General features: G+C 42.0%; 1 protein-coding gene across 4 annotated transcripts in view; it reads right to left on the reverse strand.

Annotated features, from left to right (window-relative positions):
- The window catches only part of KLHL12 (kelch like family member 12), a 30309-nt gene extending 12166 nt beyond the window's left edge, over nt 1–18143 (reverse strand). For 2 of the 4 annotated variants that reach the window (XM_032878295.1, XM_032878294.1), the window contains exons 1-6: nt 18030–18143; nt 15473–15706; nt 10072–10225; nt 8778–8995; nt 2624–2773; nt 1067–1181 (exon numbers count right to left, since the gene is read on the reverse strand). In XM_032878295.1, coding sequence (XP_032734186.1) covers nt 1067–1181; nt 2624–2773; nt 8778–8995; nt 10072–10225; nt 15473–15706; nt 18030–18128 — 970 coding nt within the window. In that variant the 5' untranslated portion in view covers nt 18129–18143. Of the gene's footprint in view, nt 1–1066; nt 1182–2623; nt 2774–8777; nt 8996–10071; nt 10226–15472; nt 15707–17181; nt 17288–17562; nt 17745–18029 lie in introns of those variants that run through there. The other 2 variants (XM_032878296.1, XM_032878297.1) reach the window with 2 other exon arrangements.
- Nucleotides 18144–24188: the final 6045 nt, after the last annotated feature.

Raw genomic sequence — 24188 nt, forward strand, 5'->3', positions numbered from 1 at the left:
GCCAAGAATGGTCCTAAGCCTTTTAAATAAATTACTTCATTTACTCTTCCTAACAAACTTGGAGATAAGAACTGTGATGATTCCCACTTTACAGAAGAGGCAACTGAAGCACAGAGAAGAAGTCTCCTGCCAAAGTTAATATACCTAGTAAGTAGTAAGCTGGGATCTGCACCCACAGTCTGGCTCCAGAGTCAAGGCTCTGAACGACTGCATGTCACCACCAAAACCCCTGAACTTTCCACTGTGCTGCACTCCCATACTTGTACACTTCTTTTCCTTCCTCTTCTCATTCCAGAATGCGAAACTACTACGTGGCATTTGAAATAATTTCTAATCCAGAAAACTCCAAAAATAGTGAAAATAAGGGGCACCTGGGTGGCTCAGTGAGTTAAGCCTCTGCCTTCGGCTCAGGTCATGATCCCAGGGTCCTGGGATCCAGCCCCGCATTAGGCTCTCTGCTCAGCAGGGAGCCTGCTTCCTCCTCTCTCTCTCTGCCTGCCTCTCTGCCTACTTGTGACCTCTGTCAAATAAATAAATAAAATCTTTAAAAAAAATAAGTGAAATAAAATTATATCTTTTTTTAAAAGAAATATTTTATTTATTTATTTATTTATTTTACAGAGAGAGCGGGGGTGGGAAACAAGCAGAGGGAGAGGGAGAAGTAGGCTCTCCACTGAGCAGAGAGCCTGATATGCGGCTCGATCCTAGGATCTGGGATCAGGACCTGGGCTGAAGGCAGACCCTTAAGCTAGTGAGCCACCCAGGCGCCCCAGTGAAATAAAATTATAACTTATACTGTCTAATACTTGACAATTTAGAAAGTGTTGTTACATACTCTATTCCATTTAATCCTTCAAACAGTTATGTGAAATACATAGGGAAGTATCCTTGGTTTGTAGGAGAGCTCAGGGTGGTAAAGTGACTTGTCCAAGATGACAACATTACTAAAAGATTAAAAACAGGTCTGACCCAGGTCTTTGTACTGCTTACTGAATGTTTTCAACTACATCATGCCACCAAGAGGTGTTGAGAAATATCCCTTCCTCCCGCCAAGATGCTAGCTTACCTAGACGAGCCCTTGTCCTGGGTCCCTGCATCTGACTTCGCAGTTCAGGCCTCAGATGAAACTTCTTTGCTTCATCAACTAGATCCCTGCACTGCAAACTACAGCGGATGAAAGGCTGAAACACAGCAGACAGTACAATGACCCCCAGGGGCCACGTCTTTAATATACAAGTATAAATGGCACACATAGGAAGTAACTTTTTGATACAGAAAACCAGTTCCAAAAGGGCTGCTGGTAATAAGTATGCAGTGGGCTTCCACATATTAAAAGAACAATTTTTTAAATAGACAATATATTATTACATGGTTCAAAAATCAAATGATGTAAAAAGATGTATTGAGAAGTATTCTCTCTCCGCCTTAGCAGTAGGCATTAACTCTTTTTATTAGTTTGTTTCTATATCCTTCCAGCGATTACATAAGTAATGAGTAGGAAATAGCTAATAAGAATCTTAAGGGAAAACCGAAAGGCCTCTGTTAATTCCTGGGATGGTAGGAAGAAGTAAATCTTGCCTGAAATAATTTCCCCAAGGTTCATAGCACCGTCACAATGCCTGTGTCTCCTGACGGAGCTCTGTACTGGGCAGCTCTCCTTTACATCCCCAGATTCACTCCACATCCTTCCCCACTCCGCTTGCTGGCTTAGAAGGCTGGCCTACATGAAGAATGTCGTAGGGTTCCTAGGCCCTCTGGCTTCTGGCTGGGCTGAGCCAAGGAGGAGCTCTAGAAGAGCTCAGAGGGAGAAGGGGAGTGAGGCCAGGCTCCCTCACTGCGGGATGAGCAGTGAATTTTGGGATTTCAGTCTCCTGAGTTGGACTCAAGAGTCTGCACTATGAACCACAATGTAAAGAACAGAGTGATGGCTATATGAGTTGTTAGAAATTACAAATATGAGAAAAAGTTTGACACGTGACACTAACCAGCCTGCATCTTTTCTAATGTGACCTGGAAAACTGTGTATGTAGTTAATTCCTTAAGAGGTCTGGGGCTGGGCCAGGAGGAAGAACACATTCACTGACCTGGTCTTTATTTATATGTTAAACGGCAGTATTTGCCCACAATATGGTCTAGGTAAATCAGTGATATATATGGTAAAAATTATGAAAACCTACCACACAGGAAGAACTTGGGCCAGAAAGACACTTTTATAAATAAACACAGTATAACCCAAATTGGTACTAAAAATGCATCGAACTACTTTCATGTTGCTATCAGGAGAAGTCAAAAATAGACTTGATAATCAAAGCATCTTTTTCAGGGCAATTTGGAACTACTTATGTTGAATGGGGAAGGGGACATTTATCACCTCATGTTGCTTATGTAAAACACATAGGGACATATAAAACAAAAAGACAAGAAAACAAAAATTAAACCACAGGTTTCCATCTCCAGAAGGCTGACTTGCCAAGCAATTGTCTAGAGACTAGACCTAGTGCCACCCTCTGCAGCATTCCTAGACAGGCTAGCTAATGTAGGCTCATAACCAATTTTGAGTACACAATACTAAATTGCAAGAGATATTCAAGGCTTTGGACCCTGTGTGTTTTGTGTGCCTTACCTCAGCATCTATTACGTCTGTGATGTACCTGGGGGTCAGCAGGGGCATCCGGACGTACTGCAGCAGGTCAGGCAAGGATTCTTCTCGCTCCTTCTTGGCATGCTTCACCCAGTTGATGACAGCTTCAAAGACGGGCTCTTCAGAATCCACCTAAAAGTGTGTAATTACACAGCACGGAACTCTGTTTTTCCAATTACCTCAGAAAGCAACCGTGCTTTCTCCTTCCCGTTCCCCATGCTCTCCCACCTTTATTTCTTCTCTTCCAGAAATTGCTAAGCACTTGGGAAAACAACACTTGTTCTACACGACTCACTAAGACCAATTAAAGAGCTGCAGTCAAACTGGATAAAAAAAAATCTGAGATAGGGCCTAATAAACCATCAGTCACAAGTTGGCTTTTACTTCAGAAGTTTTTCCATTCCTGAATTTTTTTTCTGGTCATTTCTGAAACTTTACAAGGGGAGGAGGAATCTGTTGTCCTCTTCAAAAGTGTGGTTTTTTTTTTTTTTTTTTGGTTGTTTTTTAAAGTATGCTCTTTGCTCAATGTGGGGCATGAACTCACAATGCTGAGATCAAGAGATGCATGCTATACTGACTGAAGCAGCCAGGTGCCCCCCAATCAGCTCTTAAGATAATTTGTGTTCAGTAAGTGTTGTCTGAGGACTTCCAGGATTGCTCCCTAACTCTTCCATCCAAGCCGATGAGGCAGGAACTTCTCTTCCATCATTACGCTACAATGCTGCAGTTTCCTAAGAAGTGTCCATTAGTTGGGGCGCCTGGGTGGCTCAGTGGGTTAAGCCTCTGCCTTCGGCTCAGGTCATGGTCTCAGGGTCCTAGGATCGAGCCCCGCATCGGGCTCTCTGCTCAGCAGGGATCCTGCTTCCTCCCCCCCTCTCTCTCTCTGCCTGCCTCTCTGTCTACTTGTGATCTCCCTCTCTCTGTCAAATAAATAAATAAAATAAAATCTTTAAAAAAAAAAAAAAAAGAAGTGTCCATTAGCATCTGAACAATTCCTATTTATCAGGCACTGTGCTTGGAGATGATAAATATAATTAATTATTTGGGGAGTGTATCTGTTCTGAGGTACCTTTCAGAATGTGACAGTGCCTAGATAAAGACATCATTCTGTGAACTTTTCCCAAGAACTAAAAATAGAGAAAATGTTTCAGAATATTCATTCATTGGCTTTACCAAACACCTACTAAGTGCCAGCACAGGGCTGGAAGCTGGTTATACACTGGTAACGAATCAGACATGAACTTTGTTTTTATGCAGGAAGAGAACGCAAAAATGAACAATCCCACTTTGTCATTATATACCATGTAGGAAAAGCACAGGGGCTAAGAGACAGAATAACATGAGGTTTCCTAATTCAGACTGATGGGTCAGAAAAGGCCTCCCTGTAGAAGAAATACATTTCAATCTGATGGATGGGTAGCAGTTAGCCAGGAAGAGTGAGAGAGGACTCCAAGGCAAAGAGAAGAGCACAGCAAAAACCCTCGAGCTGTACTCCCCAACACGGTAGTCACTAGCCATGTATGGCTATTTGTAGTTACATTAATTAAAATTAAGTTAAGTTAAAAACTCAGCTTCTCAGTCAACTAGCCACATTTCAAGTGCTCAGCAGCCACATGTGGCTACGGATTAGCAAACCAGACGGCACAACTGTCGATCATCTCCGTCTTCACATCATAGTCTACTGGACAGCACTGTCCTAGAGCAAAAACAGACAGACTATAGGCTGGTGTAGTAGAATGAATGAGGCAGGGGAAGAATGGTAAAAGATCAAGCTGGAGAGGTAGCCAAGGGATAGTTCAGAGAGAGCATTAGAAGACTGGAATTTACTCTAACAGCAATGGGAAACCATTAAAAGGTTTCAACCAAGCTTGTGATATGATCATACTGATGTTTGCAGATTACCCTGACTACCATGGGTAGAACAGTTTAGAAGGGCCAAGAGCTGGGATACCAATTAGAGGCTCCTCTGGTACATTAGGCAAAAGGTGATGGGTGCTTTGGGGTGCCTGAGTGGGGTGCCTTGGTGATGGGTGCTTTGGGGTGTCTTTGGCTTAGGTCATGATCCCCAGAGTCCTGGGATCAGGCCCTGCATCAGACTCCCTGATCAGTGGGGAGTCTGCTTCTCCCTTTCTTTCTGCCACTCCCTCTGCTTGTGCTCGCTTTCTATTAAATAAATGAATAAGATCTTAAAAAAAAAAAAAAAAAAGTGACAGGCGCTTAGACTATGGCAGTGGTGAGAGAAATTTATGCACCAAATCAATGGGAGGTCAAACTAACCCAGCCGCCTGATGCATTAGATACAGAGACCTGTGCAGAAGGCTGTCCACAATTAAAAGTCTTTCTTTAAAGACAAGAAGGAGGGACGCCTGGGTGGCTCAGTTGGTTAAGCAGCTGCCTTCGGCTCAGGTCATGATCCCAGCGTCCTGGGATCGAGTCCCACATCGGGCTCCTTGCTTGGCGGGGAGCCTGCTTCCCCCTCTGCCTCTGCCTGCCATTCTGTCTGCCTATGCTCTCTCTCTCTCTCTCTCTGACAAATAAATAAATAAAAAATCTTAAAAAAAAAAAAAAAAAAGACAAGAAGGACAAGCTAATAGTTGTAAATAGCTACATGCTAGGCTCTGATATAGTCTCGGTTTAAATGAGATTTATCAATTTATAAAGGGGTTTTCCAATCCTAAGCAGATATCCTTGATCTCACTGAAGATGGAATAAACTAGTATTGCAGAGAAACAACTAAACTGGGAGGAAAAAACCCCTGCATTAATACCTCACTACGGAGAAAAATTTCCCCGTCACAAATTTTCACAGGGAACTATTTTATGTATTGGATACTGATATTTAATGATCAGAATGGCCCTATGCACTAAGCACGATTACTATCTATGGCAGAGGAAACTGAAGATTAGTGGTTAGGTTAACATGTGTCACACAGCCAAAATAAACCCCAGGATGATTCTAAAGCCCACGTCGTTTTAACCAGTACAATATACTGTTTCCCACTGCATTAAATACTGTCGCTTTATGTAATTAAGAGGGAGTATTACTTGGGGAGTAAAACATCTGCTTCCTCTTTCTGGCTGGTATATGCAAGAGAAAAAAATGTGCCATTTGCCGTCTTTCCAGAAAAAGAGACAGTCCTGACAGAGGCTGACGGAAGACTATACAAGAATTCTCCGACTCTTTTCGTCGCAGTTTCTGAATAGAAGTTAGTCTTCTGCTATACCTGTTCCATTTCATTTTATTCCAAAGTTTATATAGTTCTAGAACAAATGACTGCTGTGACCGCTTGCTGGTTTGGTCAATGAGAAACTAACGAGGCAGCCTGCTCATAGTCTCTTGGAACAGAACAATCTGGAGCCAGATCACCCAGATACGAGGACTGGCTCTACCACTTACTGGCTCTTGTATGACGGGTACCCTCGAAGCCTCAGTTTCTTCCTCTGAAAATTGGAGACACTTTTGAGAACTACATTAGATAAGATATACCACTAATATGGTGTATCTTATTAATGGTATATATATTAATATGGTTTATACCATATTATTACCAATAATACCAAGAACGGTACCGTTAAAATGAAAAGTCCAGAGTACAGGGATTTTTATCTTTTTTGTCCACAATCAGATCGCAGGCACATGGAACTGTTCTGGATACACCGCAAGTACCCAACATATATTTAATAAAGGAACCAATAGTAAATGCTCAGTAAGTTTTAGCTCTTTTATTATTATGCGCAGTTAAACTTCAAGTCTATGGTACTCATCCTATGTACTGTATTTTCTCATGTATGGATAAATCAAGAAAAATCAAGATATTCTAGCAAGTTATCAGTTTCCCAAGTCTGAAGAATGTGCCATTTGTCTATACCTGGCATTTCAGTGCATGGATGCAATGTCCTACCATAACAAGAATGAGAACAAAACCTTAGAAATATTTGGCTCAGTAACATTTGTAACAGCAGCTTCTCTGGACTAATAGGACACCGTGTCGAACTGTAATATGATTCCTCTTTAGTTGGGAACAATGTCACCAAAGTGCCCTAATCAATTTTCCCTCAGAAAATTCAGTAGGGAAAGGCAAAAAGAAAAAGCTGGCTAAAATTTGATAAGAGACATTATTAATACTATTTATTATATTACATAAAAATCTTAGTTTTAATAAAATAATTATCATTGGGTTTACAAAAGTATATTGTAGGATTTCTTTAGCAAATTCCTTCCATAGCACTTACAAAATTCGTCAGACTTTGATTCTTTCCAATATTAAATTGAGGTGCCACGAATTTCTGGGCTCTGCGAGGCATTTTCTGGGAGCTACTAACTAGAGAATTCGACCACTGGAAATTAATGCTTTGGGCTTCAAAGACCCCTCTAGCCCTATATTGGACTTCTCACTCCAACTGTCAGCCTAACTACAGATCTCCTGCAGTAAAAACTCGGCTAAGCTACTGACACCGTAATTTAGCATTAGGATTGACCAACATCCTTCTTGCTGGGGTAAGTCGCTGAACCCTTGCCTGCCCACAGGTAGTTTCCCCTCTGCTAGGTGAAAAACAACTCCTTCAGGGCTCAGTTCACATGTCTCTTCTTCCCACTCTGTCCCACTCCCAGCCCCGTCAGGCATTTATCATTCGCCTCCTACTTTTTTCACTTCCTTTTTTTTTTTTTTAAAGATTTATCCATTTATTTGACAGAGAGAGAGATCACAAGTGGGCAGAGAGGCACGCGGGGCGGGGGGGAACAGGCTCCCCACTGAGCAGAGCGCCTGATGTGGGGCTCGATCCCAGGACCCTGGGATCATGACTCGAGCTGAAGGCAGACGCTCAACACACCGAGCCACCCAGGTGCCCCTTTTCACTTCCTTTTTGATCCACTTCCTTTTTAAAAAATTTTATTTATTTTAAAAGATTTTATTTATTTATTTGAGAGAGAGAATGTGAGAGAGAGAGAGAGAGAGAGCATGAGAAGAGGGAGGGTCTGAGGGAGAAGCAGACTCCCCGCCAAGCAGGGAGCCCAATACTTGATCCCAGGACTCCAGGATCACGACCTGAGCTGAAGGCAGTCACATAACCAACTGAGCCACCCAGGCACCCCACTTCCTTTTTTTTTTTTTTTTAAAGATTTTATTTATTTGACACAGAGAGATCACAAGTAGGCAGAGAGGCAGGCAGAGAGAGAGAGGGGAGGAAGCAGGCTCCCCGTGGAGCAGAGAGCCCGACGCGGGGCTCGATCCCAGGACCCTGGGATCATGACCTAAACTGAAGGCAGAGGCTTTAACCCACTGAGCCACCCAGGCGCCCCCCCCCACTTCCTTTTTGATCCACTTCCTTTCTGATCTCATTTTAACTTAGAAGGTTTAATTCTTCTTTTTCTCTAACTTCTTCACTTTGAGTAAGTTCATTACTCTCATCTATACTCTATAAGTTTTGTCTTTTTGTCTGTTCTCTACCACTACACAGTGAACTACTGAAAACAAGAACTGTATCTCACTCACTTTGGGACCCATAGCACCTGGCACGTATAGTTTATTGAGAATATCTACTGCTGTATAGCAGAAAGTCTTAATAAATGTTTGTAAAATGAATGAATAGTAGAGAAGTGTTCTACAGAAATCTACTTTATTTCCAATTTCTGCTTATTCTACACTCTCTTTAACAGTGATTCTTGGGACACCTGGGTGGCTCAGATGGTTGAATGTCGGCCTTTGGCTCAGGTTGTGATCCCAGGGTCCTGGGATCAAGTCCCACATCGGGCTCCCTGCTCAGCAGGTAGTCTGCTTCTCCCTCTGCCTGCTGCTCCCCTGCTTGAGCTCTCTCTCTCACTCTCGCTCTCCATGGCAGATAAATAAAATCTTAAAAATGGTCAGTTGTAAGACATCTAGAGAAACATTAAAAAAAAAAAAAAGTGACTCTTAACCATTGGGATCATACACTGAGGAAGGTGGCTAACTCCCTCCCATAAAAATGCAAATAAATTTGGCATATAATTTCAGGGTATTGAGTGAAACCTTTGGAACCAATACTGACAACTCGATTAAGGTGCCCTCCTACAGAAACACAGTAATTCCACCTTGTTTTTCCCAAGTTCTGTAATGGCCCAGTCTTGAAGAAACCCGAATACCAAGCCAGATTTGTACCTGAATCTCATCGCATTTGATTAGCTTTTCCACCTCTCCTTGACTTAGAAGAATGAATTCTTCGTGCTGTACCACTTCAGGAAAATGCTTCTGGCTAAAAACCTCAGCTGCTTGCATCAGGTCAACACAGTTGTGAGTTTCAGCAAAATCCCTGATACCCAGGCAATTGGAGGGGTCCAACTGACTTTCTAAGAATTCACAGCAGGCTTGCTTCACACCTAGGACAAACACAAACAACGAACACTTCAGGGTACTTGACCAGGTGTGAACTGGTCTACATCCTTGGATCGAGGTATCCTCTCTACATATCTTCTCTACAAGGTAACAGAGGAATCCTGGCTCAACACCTGATGATCAGATTAGAAATTTTATGCTTAAGGAATTCAATTGCTGTTTCATGTGCTATGTGACCTTGGCCTTCACAACTATGTCTCTGTTTTGGCTTTAAAATAAGTATAGTAAGACAAACTGTTTCTATGGACAGTGGCACAATTAAAAATGCCTATAAGCCTCTTGGGAATCAAGCTTTTATAAAGCCAATCACAATTTAACATAATGTACCCAATTTCTACTCTATATGCAAACTTACTGAAAGACTCCTATGAAGGAAAACTAGAAGATACTAACACCAATCTTTTATTTCTCTAATCAACAAGTTTAGATCATAAATCTAACTTTACAGCTGTGCAATAGTGCAAAAGCTTCACACTGTTTTCAATCATGTATTAAAAAATGAAAATTTTCAACCATGTGCTTGAAAAAACTGAATCATAGAAACATCAGGGCAGATTAAGAAAGACAGACTGGGAATACGAATGTTTAATCCTGTGAAAACATTATATACTTTCATTTTTGTATGCCAATTTAAATTTCCAAGAGATAGTTTACATGATTCAAAAATTAAAAGTACAAAAGGGTTTACCATGAATAATCCCTCGGCCTCCCTATCTACCTGGCCATCTAGTTCCTTTCCATGTTGGCCATGAATAGTTAAGTATCAGTCTCCTGTGTTTCCCTGTAGGGTTAGTGTATACATATATGTAAGAAAATATGTCTATTATTCCCTCTTCTTTTAAAAAACAGAAAAGGCATAATACTCTCTTTAAAAGAGCCAAATACTCACATGTGGAGAGGTTCTTTGAAATTACGATTGAGAAATCTGATCTTTTGTGCAACAAGCCGTAAACATGAGTGCCCACAGTCTGCCTCCATAATTTTCAGGATTAAGTTTACACCATTAATTTTAAACATTCCCAAGGCTACCTTGGCACGACAGCAACTTTAACATCCGTACCTTTCAGCTGGAGGAGACAGGCTGCAGGGAGCAGTTCTTGCACATTCTCCACTGTCACGTGTACAGTTTCAGTGTATACAAAGTCCAACAGAATTTCCATGGTAGAAGCAGTTAAACCTTGAATATCAACATAAGGTTTCCCCTTCTCTGAAAGCTGAAGATTCAAAGGGTATGAAATAATGGTGGTTATACTTCCATGAGATGAAGGCAGAATCTCATATCCAAGAGCTTGAAGGAATGTTAACATTAATTGAATACACAGCTTTAAAAAATTATCATCTAATTTGTTTGATTTGTATAAAGCAAATATGGCGTGCATTTGTAGCTTTTCATATTGGGGGCAGCTGTATGTAACCCAAGAGCACACAGTGAGGTGACACCTTGGAATATCAATTTTACTAGTGAATAATTTAAAACACTATTTTCGTAATAAAACAAACATAGATCTATTACAGAATAGAATGCAAGAATTCTGTGAACATACACTACTGTGCCCCTGAGCTTCCACGGTAAAACTCAAAATTTCAATGACGTTTCATGCTCGTAGAGGACCCTGTGGCTTACAGCTCCAGACCCTCCAAGACTACTCAGTATTGTTTTGTTTGTCGTCAGACTACACTTGGTAATGATGAAACATGCAAGTCATCTTAAGGGGCCTTCTACTGTGACACTGAATATAACTGAACTTTTGATACTTTTTCAAAATATTGGATTGAGTCTATTTCGGGATTACTGAATTGTTAGTGGCATATTTAGTCCATAACTTAGGAGTTATGAGTATCAAAAAGGACAAATAATCACAGAACACTTTGACCAAGAGTGGAAATCTTCAGTTTTACAAGACAGTAAACTACCTGGAAACGGATTACCTTATGAAAATTTTATTACATCTTAACCTTAGTTAGAAATTAAAATAACTCACAAACTTCCATTATAAACTAAATGACTTTATCATCTTTGATTTCTCCATAAGCCCAAAATAATAATCAAGAAGTATTCTCGGGGCGCCTGGGTGGCTCAGTGGGTTAAGCCTCTGCTTTCAGCTTGGGTTGTGATCCCAGGGTCCTAGGATCAAGCTCCGCATCAGGCTCTCTGTTCAGCGGGGAGCCTGCTTCCCTCCCTCTCTCTGCCTGCTTCTCTGCCTACTTGTGATCTCTGTCTGTCAAATAAATAAATCTTTAAAAAAAAGTCGTTAGTAATCATTTTGGAAAAATATTTTATTAACATTGCAAAAAGTAAAAATACTTACAAACAGAAACATATAAGTAAATCTATTCCAGAAATTTCTTATTCAACAAACCATATTCCCATCAAATGACTTAAATATGAAAACATTTTGCTATTTATTAACTCAGAACAATTTATAGTATCATTTCACATTTATATTTGCTTTACAATTTTTCCGAGTGCTTCTTATTTCCTATTATTTCACCTAATTCTCACAGCAACCTGGTAAAGATTTAGAGGTCTGGTATTATTCCCATTCAAAGCAGTTATGTGACTTAATCAAGGTATCTTAACTAGTAAGAGACAGCTAAAACTCAGGTCCTTTTGTCTCACTGAAATGATCTTTTCGTTGGACTTCATTCAAGGAGCATTTCAGGGCTGGAAGAGAACAATGAAACTATATAGTTCAACTACTTTATTTTAAAGATCAACCCAATGAAGTTAGATGGTTGTCAGGGTTCACAAAGCACTGATAAGAGAACTGAGTCTCGGACCTAGATCTCTGGACCCTCTCCTTTGTATCAGCTACTTTTAAAAATAAAGACATGGGGCACCTGGGTGGCTCAGTGGGTTAAGCCGCTGCCTTCGGCTCAGGTCATGATCTCAGGGTCCTGGGATCGAGTCCCACATCGGGCTCTCTGCTCAGCGGGGAGCCTGCTTCCCTCTCTCTCTCTCTGCCTGCCTCTCCCATCTACTTGTGATCTCTCTCTGTCAAATAAATAAATAAAATATTAAAAAAAAATAAAGACAAACCATCTGGCATTTTCTTGCCTAATACCAGTTTTTAAAGAAAGACTATAAAATAATCCCTGATGAGAAAAAAGAAAGAATTCTTTTATAGAACTCCATACCAATTTCAATGTGCAGAGAGAGCAAAGACAGGCTAATTTTCCTCAAGCTGACAAAGAACAGGATGTACAATATATAATGAGTAGTCAGCAGTCCTGTTCCATTAGTACCTCATGCTCAGCAGCTGCTGAGAGAACCTTCCTTACCCAGTTAAATGCCAACTGCTTCTGATGCTCCTGGGCAGTTACTGTTTCTGGAGGAAAACAGGATGTGATCGGTGATGTATTATATAAGAGCGTTTTACAATTAGCCTGAATTAGCAGGAATGATCTGGCAGGTTTCCATGTTTTTCCTACCAGCCATGTGACCCAGCATTGGCACAGAGCATCATAAACTATTTTGGCTTTGAAATTACAGAATATAAAAATCCGCATATCAGAGGCTAAGGAAGCACAGTAGTTAAATTTTGTATAAAGCAACTAAATAAGATTTGTATAAAGCAATGTGGCATATATTCATAGCTTTTCAAGTATGGCATATATTGTTCAGGTCTAGAGTCAGAAAATTTAGGAGTAAACCCCACCTCCACCATTTATAAGCTACGTGACCTAAGCAAGTCATTTAATATCGGGGACCTTGCTTCTTCGTTTGTAAAATGAGATGGCAACATCTAACCCTAGGGTGAATGAGATAAAACCATCACTCTCCTATTCAGATCCAACAACAACATCTTCACTAAGATAAAAAGATTAAAGAAAATACTGATGGTTTAGGGGCGCCTGGGTGGCTCAGTGGGTTAAAGCCTCTGCCTTCGGCTCGGGTCATGATCCCAGGGTCCTGGGATCGAGCCCCGCGTCGGGCTCTCTGCTCTGCAGGGAGCCTGCTTCCCCCTCCCTCTGCCTGCCTCTCTGCCTACTTGTGATCTCTCTCTCTGTCAAATGAATTAAAAAAAAAAAAAAAAAGTTAAAAAAAAAAAAAGAAAATACTGATGGTTTAAAAAAATGTCTTTTAAGATTTATTTGAGAAAGAAGGAGAGAGAGCACGTGCGCATGCTCATGAGGAGGAGCGGGAGAAGCAGGCTCCCCTCGGAGCAGGGAGCCCAACGTGGGGCTTGATCCCAGGACCCCAGGATCATGACCTGAGCCAAAGGCAGAGGATTAATGAACTGAGCCACCCAGGTATACCCCGTTTTTGTTTTTGTTTTTTGTTTTGTTTTTATTTTTTTTTTAACAATTTTTTTTTTTAAGATTTTATTTATTGATTTGACAGAGAGAGATCACAAGTAGGCAGAGAGGCAGGCAGAGAGAGAGAGAGGAGGAAGCAGGCTCCCCGCCGAGCAGAGAGCCCGATGCGGGACTCGATCCCAGGACCCTGAGATCATGACCTGAGCCGAAGGCAGAGGCTTAACCCACTGAGCCACCCAGGCGCCGCTGTTTTTGTTTTTGTTTAATTTTTAAAGGGGTGCTGGGTGACTCAGTCAGTTAAGCCTCCAAGTCTTGATTTCGGCTCAGGTCGTGATCCCAGGGTTGTTGAGACTCAGCCCTGCACTGGGCTCCGCACCAGAGATTGTCTCTCTTCCTCCCCCCGTCTGCCCCTCCCCCTGCTTGCGTGCTTTCTCTCTTAAAAAATATTTTTTTGAAAATAATGTTAACGTAATAATGTTAAAATAATGTTAACGTGAGATATTTCAGACACATGCATAAATATAGATACATGATGTAACACACTGGTGTACTCTCACTCAAGCTTAAAAAACTTCAAGAGCTTGGGTGGCTCGTAAGTTAAGCATCCAACTCCTGATTTCTTTCTTTTTTTTTTTTTAAAGATTTTATTTTTATTTACTTGACAGACAGAGATCACAAGTGGGCAGGGAGGCAGGCAGAGAGAGAGGAGGAAGCAGGCTCCTTTGTGAGCAGAGAGCCCGACGCGGGGCTCCATGCCAGGACCCTGGGATCATGACCCGAGCTGAAGGCAGAGGCTTTAACCCACTGAGCCACCCAGGCACCCCCACCTCCTGATTTCTTGATTTCAGCTCAGGTCATGATCTCAGGGTTGTGAGATCAAGCCCTCTGATAGGCTCCATGCTCAGCTTCCCTTCTCCCTCTGCCTCTACCCCCCACTCCCGTACTCTCTCAAATAAATAAATCTTTACAAAGAATTCAAGATAATTGATATAAAATTTAAAAAACCAGACGAGATTTTGAAAAGTAAAAAAAGTTGCAGTGCTCTCTGTTGTTTGGCTTTCTAAGAGCACTTCACAATATATTTAAGAGAGGCTTACTCTACATTTTAAGTATTCTGCCAACTACTAAAGCAGTTTTTTTAAAAAAGATTTATTTATTTATTGGGGTGTGGGGGGAGGGGCAGAGATGGAGAGATGCTTCAAGCAGACTCCCAACTGAGTGGAGAGGACCAGGAGGGAAGGCAGGCTCGTCTCATACCCATGAGATCACAACCTGAGCTGAAACTAAGAGCCGCTTAACTGGCTGAGCCACTCAGACACCCCTAAAACAGTCTCTCTTTCTTTCTTTCTCTTTTAAAGATTTTATTTATTTATTTGACAGAGAAAAAGAGAGAGGGAGGGAGAAAGAGAAGGCATGGCAGGGGTAGGGGGGCAGAGGGAGCAGGCTCCCTGCTGAGCAGGGAGCCCAATATCACTCAATCCCAGGACCTTGGGATCATGCATGACCTGAGCTGAAGGCGGATGCCTAGCCAAGAGAGCTACCCGAGAGCCCAATAATACCTGTAAGCACAACCTTTTTTCTTGTAAGGTCAACCTTTTCCTTATTCCCTTTAACTGCTTACACCCCACAGTCAGCATCTTTTTCCAAGTTATACTCCATACACCTATGCAGTCATGCAGTCATTTATTAAGTACTCCTCCTCTCATCTGAAATTACTCTAACTCTATACTGGTCGCATGACTGTTGATTTTCATCATATACTGTTAGGTGGAGTTGGATGATGACTGAATCCTACTCTTCTTTCCTTCCCTCCCCATTATCCTCCTCGAATTCACTTTAAAATATTAGACTTTAGAAGGAGAAAAAAACCAGGAAAACAAATTTTAAAAATAAGTAAAATCTAGTAGCTGACATTTGCGTTTTACCACATGCCAGACACTGCTCTAAACACTTCATGTTATTTTCTCAAATAACTGTCACAATAACCATATGTGATTGCACATTGCAAATACCCCTAATTTAGAGATGAGGAAACTAAGACATCGTCTAAAGGCAGATTTTGACCACAGTCTGCCCACCAAACCACCATACTATAGAAATGTACTATTACATCAAGCTTCTACTATTTTATCCAATGAGACGAGACAACTACAAGGTTACAAGTGTGCGTTTCATTTGTGAGGCGGTGACTGACCACTTACCTCGCTGGTGAACATGGCACAGAAATAGTCGCTACAGGCAGCTAGCACGATCCGATGGGCAGGGAAGTCTTTCTGCTCTACTCTCAGGGTCACATCACAGAGGGTGTTGCTCTTCCGGAGAGAGTTCATTGAATTGAGGATGGATTTAGCGTGAGTATTTGTCATTATGTCTTTGGGGGCCATAATGCCTCCCATCAAGCAATATGGAGAAGGAAAGAAAGGGGTCCTTGGATGCTGCAAGTACAAGAGAAAAAAAACCCAGAGCACACTTGAAGGACTAGCAAAATTAAACATATTCAATTAGCTATACAAATTAAGGCGGCTTCCTCAGACCCAAACACAAGTAGAGAGTACTCCTACTACTGATCTTCCCACAACAATCTCGCCACAAACCCAAGTAAAAACAATCTCCTCTTCCTACAAATTCCAATATCGAGTGCCCCTACCACTTGACATTTACTACAATCAATACTCAACTGTACTTTAAATGGAAAAAAAACCCATACATATCTTGCATATCTTCACAATGCTGTCACAGTCTCAAATGATAAAATGAAAAGATAAAATTTCCTAGAGGTGTGATAGCACTATTACTTAATATACATAAATAAAGTCGGTAAGTATTTAGAGGATAGGATTCTGTTTTAGATATTTTTTTCCCTATACTAGCAGGTGTACCTTAAATGTTTAGAAATCAAATGCAAGAAAATAAAGATTGTGTATTCAACTTAGAGCAATAAAGGCCAGAGTCACTGAAAATAACTTTTTTCTAAAGACATATGCAAAGAATTATTATGACTTCCAAATATATCTGGATTTCTTCTTAAAATGACATTTCAAATTAGGACCCATTACCTACACTAAATAATGGAAATACTGCAAGCTTACCTATGGCTCTCACGTGATTAAGTTATTGAAGGCTCTCATGTGATTAAGTTATTGAAGGCTCTACAGTAGTAGCAAATTCTAGCAAACTAGTAGTAATTCTTCTATACTGAAACCAAGAGCCTAATTATTAGGGTAGAAACCTATTAAAACTCCACTACTAATTTCACTGCTATAGCCTGTCACTTGCAAAGTTCACTTACATGCATCAAGTTAAAAAAAACTCAGTAACACATTCTTATTAAAAAGACCCAATGTACTTTTTACTTTCTTGATTGTTGACAGGCTTTAGTGACCTTTTTTTTTTTGTTTCAAGGACAATTTCTGGGGAATGAAATGGGATGGTTATTAAGAGTCTATTTGGAATCTATAACTTTCTGATATAATCCAAGGAAAAACAAAATTAAACAATGATCTTCAAGAGTCCACAACTCACGACCATAATTCTTGAATAGCACAAACGAGATCCTAAATTCTCATCTACTTCTATATGCAGTTAGCATTATTTTATAAGAACTCTACATAAGCTCTCCAACAACCTGCAAGATCCATTTATAGAAGAGGAGGCAATTCGTCAAAGTATATGACGTTTTTCAAAAGTATTTTCCTTAAGTGTATTTACTTCCAATTCTGGAGAATTAAGAAGAAATCTGAACAGATGCCCATTTTCGGTGAAGATTTTCTGAGTTACCACAGGACTCAGCCCAGGACTGGATTTTACAGTTTGTGTCACAAGCGACAGTTAACCTTAATTCAGTGTAGTCTTCCTCCTTGGGCATTCCTGCCTCATCAGGCAAAACCTCAGCCCTATCTTTCCCTCTCACCTTTCTGGAACTTCTGTTAACATCTGAATAGAGGGGTTCCACCACGGAAGACTCGGGAGGAGGGCGAGAGCGGAAAGATGTCAAATTCTGGAGAGACTAAATTCCAGGTGGAAGAAGGAAAGACAGTCTTCCCTCCTGACAACACCGGGAACAGCTCTGGCAGTTCCAGGTGGAGGTCCTGGAGGGGCGCGGTCAGGAAGGGGCTGAGAGGAGGGCGCTCTACACTAGAAACGCCCCCGGCCCCGCAAGCCTCCCTCAACTCTCCGGCGTCTCTGCGTTCCAACCTGGAGGGAGTCGATGGATGGGGGAAGGGCCGTAAGCGGGAGCCAGGGGCTAGGAAGGGAAGGGCAGAGCTGCCTGCCACCTCCTCCTGCAACTCACCTCCGCTCGCGGGCCCACCCAGGCACGCCGCGCCTGTTCCCCGCCCGTGGGGATTGGGTGGGGCGCGGGGCCAGCAGCCGGCTCAGGAAGAGCCCAAGCGCTGCCGCCGCCCCGACCCGGAGGATCTGGAGCCGTCACCGTGGTCGTCCGGGATCTCGCCTCCGCGGCCGCGCGACGTGATGACGTAATGCAACTCGAGACCCGCCCTCCTCCCGGCCCCGCTTGCGTCACGTGAGCAGGAGGCATCATGTGACCGTCAGGTACCCGGGTGCGGGCTTCCGCCCACTTAGAGAAAGGCGGAAAGAAAAGGTGGGGCAGGGTGGGGTCCGGCAAAGAGGGGCGGGTGTAGAGTTCTCTGCCGCGTGATTGGCTGAGACCAGATTCTGCCCGAGTCGCCAGAGACCCGGCAGATGGACGCGATTCCACGTTTCTAAACTCAAGGGCTGGTTGCAGGAAGCATCTTTTACCTGCCGGGTATTCAGGAACCCTCTCACATCGAGAAAACCCACGGGGGCTTCAAGTTTCTTTGCGTCCATTGTCCACAACGGCTTTATCCCGCGGACCATGGCTGTGGGGAGAATCCTCTGAGCCTTGCGATCCACTGACCTCAGCATTCTCTGCATCATAATGGGCCTATCATCACCCTTGAGGTGGTTCTCCTCTACTTCTTGTAGTGCAGGACAAAGAAGTGGAAGGAACTTGCGGTCACTAGAAGTTGGACGCTGTGAGGGAAATTGCAAAGGATCGTATGGGAAGTCCCAGTGGTCATCATATTCCCCCTCTTTCTCTTCTGCTGGCTTTTCACCAGCTCGCGAGTGCAGAGTGTTCAGTTTAGGAATTTTGTTTCTAATTGATTCTGGCATGCTTAATCTTAGTGGTCCAGAGGGGAATGAGGAATTACCAACTTCTATGCATGTCCAAACTATTTTTGATGGTACAGTGCTTCTGCCTTATCCGGGGGGGATATGTTCCAAAGCTCCCAGAGGATGCCTGAAATCACAGATAATGCTGAATACTATTTTTGCTATGTTTTTTCCTGTGCATACGTATCATGAAGTTTAATCGTTAAGTTAGGCATAGTAAGAAATTAACAACAGTAGTAAAACAGACTATACCAACACACTAAAAGTTGTGTGAATGTGATCGTGCTCTCTAAAACTATCGTACAGTACCCACAGTTCTCTTGATGATGTGAGATGATAAAATGCCTACGTGATGAGATGAAGTGAAGGGAATGATGTAGACACTGTAACATAGTGTTAGGCTTCCCACTGACCTGGCCATATGTCTGGAGCATCATCTGGTTCCAGAGATCAGTGACTACCAGTAACCGAAACTGTGGAGAAGGGAGAACCACTGTACTGTTTTCCTTTGTAGGGCCTTTGAATTATGGATAATAAAATGATAGCCTAGTGGATAGCAATCTAATTTTACTAGTGTTTCCATCTTTTGAATCATCTCTCTCTGATCTAAAAGTATTCCTGATTGGGCCACCTGGGTGGCTCAGTCATTTAAGCATCCCACTCTTGGTTTTGGCTCAAGCAGTCATCTCAAGAGTCATGAGATTGAGCTCCACCTAGGGATTTGGTGCTCAGCAGGGAGTCTGCTTGAAGATTCTCTCCCTCTGCCAAGCACCCCCCACCCCGCTTCTCGCTTGCATGTACATGCTCTCTCACAAATAATCTTAAAAAAAAAAATGAAAGTATCCCTGATTTACACATTATGGGTGGGCAAGCAGGACTGGCACAAGTTCTTTTGGGGGCATTTGGGAAACATGAACGAAAATGATGAATGAAGATAACTTCGAGTGATTTTCATAAATTTATTCCTCATATATACTCATGCACATGTAAAATGATGTGTGCACCGGGTTCTCTGCAGATTAGACTGAAAACAAAGTACGTCAGTAGGGAACTGCTTCAACAAGTGTGCTACATTCATATACAATCCAATATCATGAAGTTGTGAACAGTGTGTATATAGGTTGCTATTATTTGTGTAAACGTTTGGGGAAATATTAATAATCATATTTGCCTGTATATGTACGGAATTCACCTGGAAAGATACAAAATGTTGGTTTCTTTGGAGAGAGGAACTGGTTGGTCATGAGACAGGGTGTAAAGATTTTTCCCTCTATAATTTGTGCCTTTTGAGCTTTTCATTATGTGGATATACATACATCCAATTTAGATAAAAAGTGAAAATGGGGCACCTGGCTGTCTTGGTCAGTGGAGTGTGTAACTCTTGATCTTGGGGTGATGAGTTTGAGCCCCATGTTGGGTGTAGAGATTAAAAATAAAATCTTTAAAAAAGCAGGGTGCCTGGGTGGCTCAGTTGTTAAGCATCTGCCTTTGGCTTGGGTCATGATCCCAGGGTCCTGGGATCCAGCCCCACGTTGGCCTCTCGGGAAACCTGTATCTCCTTCTCCCACTCCCCCTGCTTGCATTCCCTCTGTCACTGTCTCTCTCTCTGTCAAATAGATAAATATAATCTTTTACACAATCTTTTAAAGGGGCGCCTGGGTGGCTCAGTTGTTCAGCATCTGCCTTTGGCTCAGGTCATGATCCCAGAGTTCTGGGATCAAGCCCCACATTGGGCTCCCTGCTCAGCAGGAAGCCTGTTTCTCCCTCTCCCACCCACCCCTGCTTGTGTTCCCTTTTTCGCTGTGTCTCTCTCTGTCAAATAAATAAAATCTTTAAAAAAAGAAAATCTTTTTAAAAAAGAAAGTAAAAAGAATCCCATGTTTTCCAGATGCAAAATAGCACTTTAATGATAAAGTGCCTAATTCCTGTCTGCTAAATTGAGAATTTTTTATGATATGAGAGGGAACTTAAAACAAAAAGTGGCTTTGTTTAGAATATGCCCACACTTTTCCCAGAGAATAAAAGATGGAGAAACTGCTAGCAAAAAAGCCAGAACACTGAGGGAGTTAGTTCAGGCTTATCCAATTTTATTCAGGGATACAGTCTCAGCATGTTTTGGGTCTTTAAGTCATGGGGATGCTATCCTTTCCCCACAAGAATATTTCTAGTCATTTGGATAACTAACCCAAAACCCTATAACCCAAACTTATTCTGACCTTTTTAGGCCCATTCTGGAGGGCTAGGGCTGGATAGGGTGAGTCAGTCAGTCTGGTTCCAAACATCACCCTGCCTTTATGGTTTGGGTATTAAAGGGTTTCAGGGACAGAAAACAAAGAACTGGTCTTGGAACCCCAGATCAAGTACATAGAATATAGGTTGAATTTCTAAAACCAGCTAGGCAGGATCCATTGCATTTCTGTGCCACCAGAGCATGGCAGACAAGAGAACATATCTCTTAATCATTCACTGAATGTCACCAAAGCGGGTCCCCAGTTGCTGCTTTGAAATTCATCAGTGAATTTGCACCCAGGTCATGTCTTCCAAGAGCTGGTTCCAGGCCCTTTTCTGGGGATAGGAGAGAGAGATGCTAAAGCAGACCTTTTCTAGGGAAAACGGGACTCCATTGTCAGGGGACTCTGGGTCAAGGTCTTCTCCCAAACAAAGGGCTTTGCTGAAGCTTTCTTAGATTGCAAGGCAGTTGAGGATGGCTCTCCCAACCTTCTCTCCCTCTTTTCTTCAGTTGAGAGGGTGTCAGAATCGCATCACAGCCTCATGGCTCTCCCTGCCTTCTCTGGCTCCTTTTGTATTTTCTTTTACATATATGCGTTTCCCGTAATAAAAATCCTTGTATACTTAATTTCATCTTGGAGAATGCTTCTGTGAGGACCAGACTGACAGAGTGTTCAAGAATTTCCTTAGATCTTATCCATTTGTAGTAATTTAAGAGTTTACTAATGTTCCCAAACTTCTATGTTTAAATTGAAAATGGATGTTCTACGGATAGAGATAAGTTAGTGTCCGTCCTAATTTTTAATTTATTGATAGGGAAGAGCTAAAGGCTGATCCTTTTATTCTTGGCTTTTCTTTAATCAGAGCTTGGCAGTGTTTTGCCATCATTTACTTCTTCTCTTCTAGTGCCTACTATACAGCAGGTCCTGAACAAGTATTTAGGAAGTGAATGAACTACGTGTATGCAGCTAGAGAAAGAAGATAATATTCACTTGCTACTAGTTAGCAGTTCTGATAAAGACAAGGGAGGATACAGAAATCAGGAGCAGAAGGGATTTTTAAATGATCCAAAGCTTTAGAGCATGGGGTTTAAGTCAGCATGATCTCCATTCAGATACTGACTCCAAACCTGTCCATCAACTTGGCAGGAAGTCTTGGTCTTTTGGGACCTTAAGTTTTCCTTCCTTCCTACTTTCCTTCCTTCCTTTTTAAATATTTTATTTATTTATTTGATGGAGACTCAGCAAGAAAGGGAACACAAGCAGGGCGAGTGAGAGAGGGAGAAGCAGGCTTCCCACTGAGGGGTTTGATCCCAGGACTCTGGAATCATGACCTGAGCCGAAGGCAGACACTTAACGACTGAGCTACCCAGGTGACCCATGGGACCTTAAGTTTCTCTCATCTGTGGATTGGGATAATGCTACCTACTTCACAGGGTTAGAGATAAAAAAGATATAATATGACATATGAAAAGTACAAAGATGACAACGTTCTCTCTTAGATCCTCTTTCCTGGATCCTACTACTGACAGATGATGCAACACCTACACACTAGGGTTCACGAATCGCTAGGAATCTCTGTATGTCCGCACGTACAAAATGGATGCAGTCAGGTCAGATGCAGTCTGTTTCCTTCCAGCTTTATACTAGTGACTGCAAACTTAGCTGCTTCCAGGAGCTAGGCCAGTGACCCCAGTGATCGAGGGGCAGTGACGCACTGAGAGCACGAGCCCTCCATCAAGGGCATTGCTGGTACTGAGCAGCAGTTTGCACACTGTAGTCCAAGCAAAACATGTTTGTGGAGGTTTGCAGCCTGCTGGTCACCAGTCTGTGACTTGTGCTATCAGCTTCTAAGGACTTTCTGAACTTCAAGTTGTTTTGTATTCAACGGATATAAATACTTCCGTATGTGCAAGAAAACATAACTATGGTATAAGGCATGCCCAGATGGTTAAAAAGATGGGTGCCTGGGTGGCTCAGAGGGTTAAGCCTCTGCCTTCGGCTGAGGTCATGATCTCAGGGTCCTGCGATCGAGGCCCACGTTGGGCGCTCTGCTCAGTGGGGAGCCTGCTTCCCCCTCTCTCTCTGCCTACCTGTGACCTCTCTTTCTCAAATAAATAAATAAAATCTTTAAAAAAAAATGTAAGCGTTACTTTTGAAATATTCTATGGGACCCTGTTCTAATCCTGTTCTTACTCTTCCAGAGGTAACTTTTTTTTTTTTCTGAATTAACATTGCTTCTTTCAAGGTTTTACCATGTCTATATCCCTGAACTAGCACTAGTTTTGCACATTAATAGCTTTATGTGAACGCAGTCATACCAGATGTATCCTGTGAGTTGCTTCCCTCCTATCCCTAATGTGGAGATTCATCTGTGTTGTTGCTTGTCACTATCATTTTCACTGCTAATTAATGTTTTCTTATATGAGTAAACCAAGATTTATTTTTCCATTCAATAGTTTTTGACATTTGGCTTGTCTGTATATGTTGCTACTAGAGACAGCTATGGTCTTTTGGTATAAGCTAAGTTTCTCAAAGGTAGCGCTTTTCAAAGTGTGAGCTGTGGCCCACTAATGACTTATGAACAATTTAATGGGTCAGACGGATCATTTTTATTTATTAAAGATTCTATTTATTTGAGAAAGAGCATGTATAGGGGAAAGGGGCCGAAGAACAAGCAGACTCCTCGCTGAGCATGGAGCCTGACTTAAGGCTGGATCCCAGGACCCCACGATCATGACCAGAGCCAAAGTCCGATGCTTAGCCAACTGAGCTACCCAGGTGCCCCAGAAGGAGCATTTCCAAAAATGAAGTGATTGAGGATAGATATCAGATGCATTTCATATGTAGAGTGTTGTTTCATAAAATGTTTGAATATTGTAATGTGTCTATATGGTCTATGCATGTCCACACGGAATCATCTACCAATGTGCACTTCCATCAACAGCATCTGGTCTGCTCCACATCTATACCAACACTCAATATGACCTTCAATTTGTGCCAATCTGCCAGGACTGAAATTTTTTTATCACTTTGGTTTTAATTTACACTTCCCTGATTACTACTTGAGGTTGAGAAACTTTTCCTGTGTGTTGGCCTAATTGGATTCTTTTTTAAAAAGAACCATTTGTTCTCCCAGTTGTACAAACGTGACCTTTGAAGTGAACCCACCTTTGTAACTCAAGAAGATTCCTATCTAACTGCGTACAGTCAGTGACAACTGCAGACCGTATGCCGCCTAATGAAGACAAATCAAGTTGAGCGCAATTCACAAAAGCCCAGAAAAGCATGGAATAACGCCTTGATGAGACATCCTCAAGCAAGGCAGCTTTAGAAGAATGAAACTCTTAAGTAATATGCAGTGAAGATTTGATCACAGGGATATATTCCCAACACCTTCGAGAATCTTCTAATTAATACTACTACAGCAAACCAAACTCTCTAGCACAAGGTCTGTGTGGTAAGTAGAGAAAAATAAAGCTGTATTGAGAAGCATATGCTAGGAATTCAATTAGGCTCATTCATGGGCCCACAT

Source organism: Lontra canadensis, unplaced genomic scaffold (genome assembly GCF_010015895.1).
Source record: "Lontra canadensis isolate GAN:19392208 unplaced genomic scaffold, GSC_riverotter_1.0 scaffold63, whole genome shotgun sequence".
Taxonomy (NCBI): domain Eukaryota; kingdom Metazoa; phylum Chordata; class Mammalia; order Carnivora; family Mustelidae; genus Lontra; species Lontra canadensis.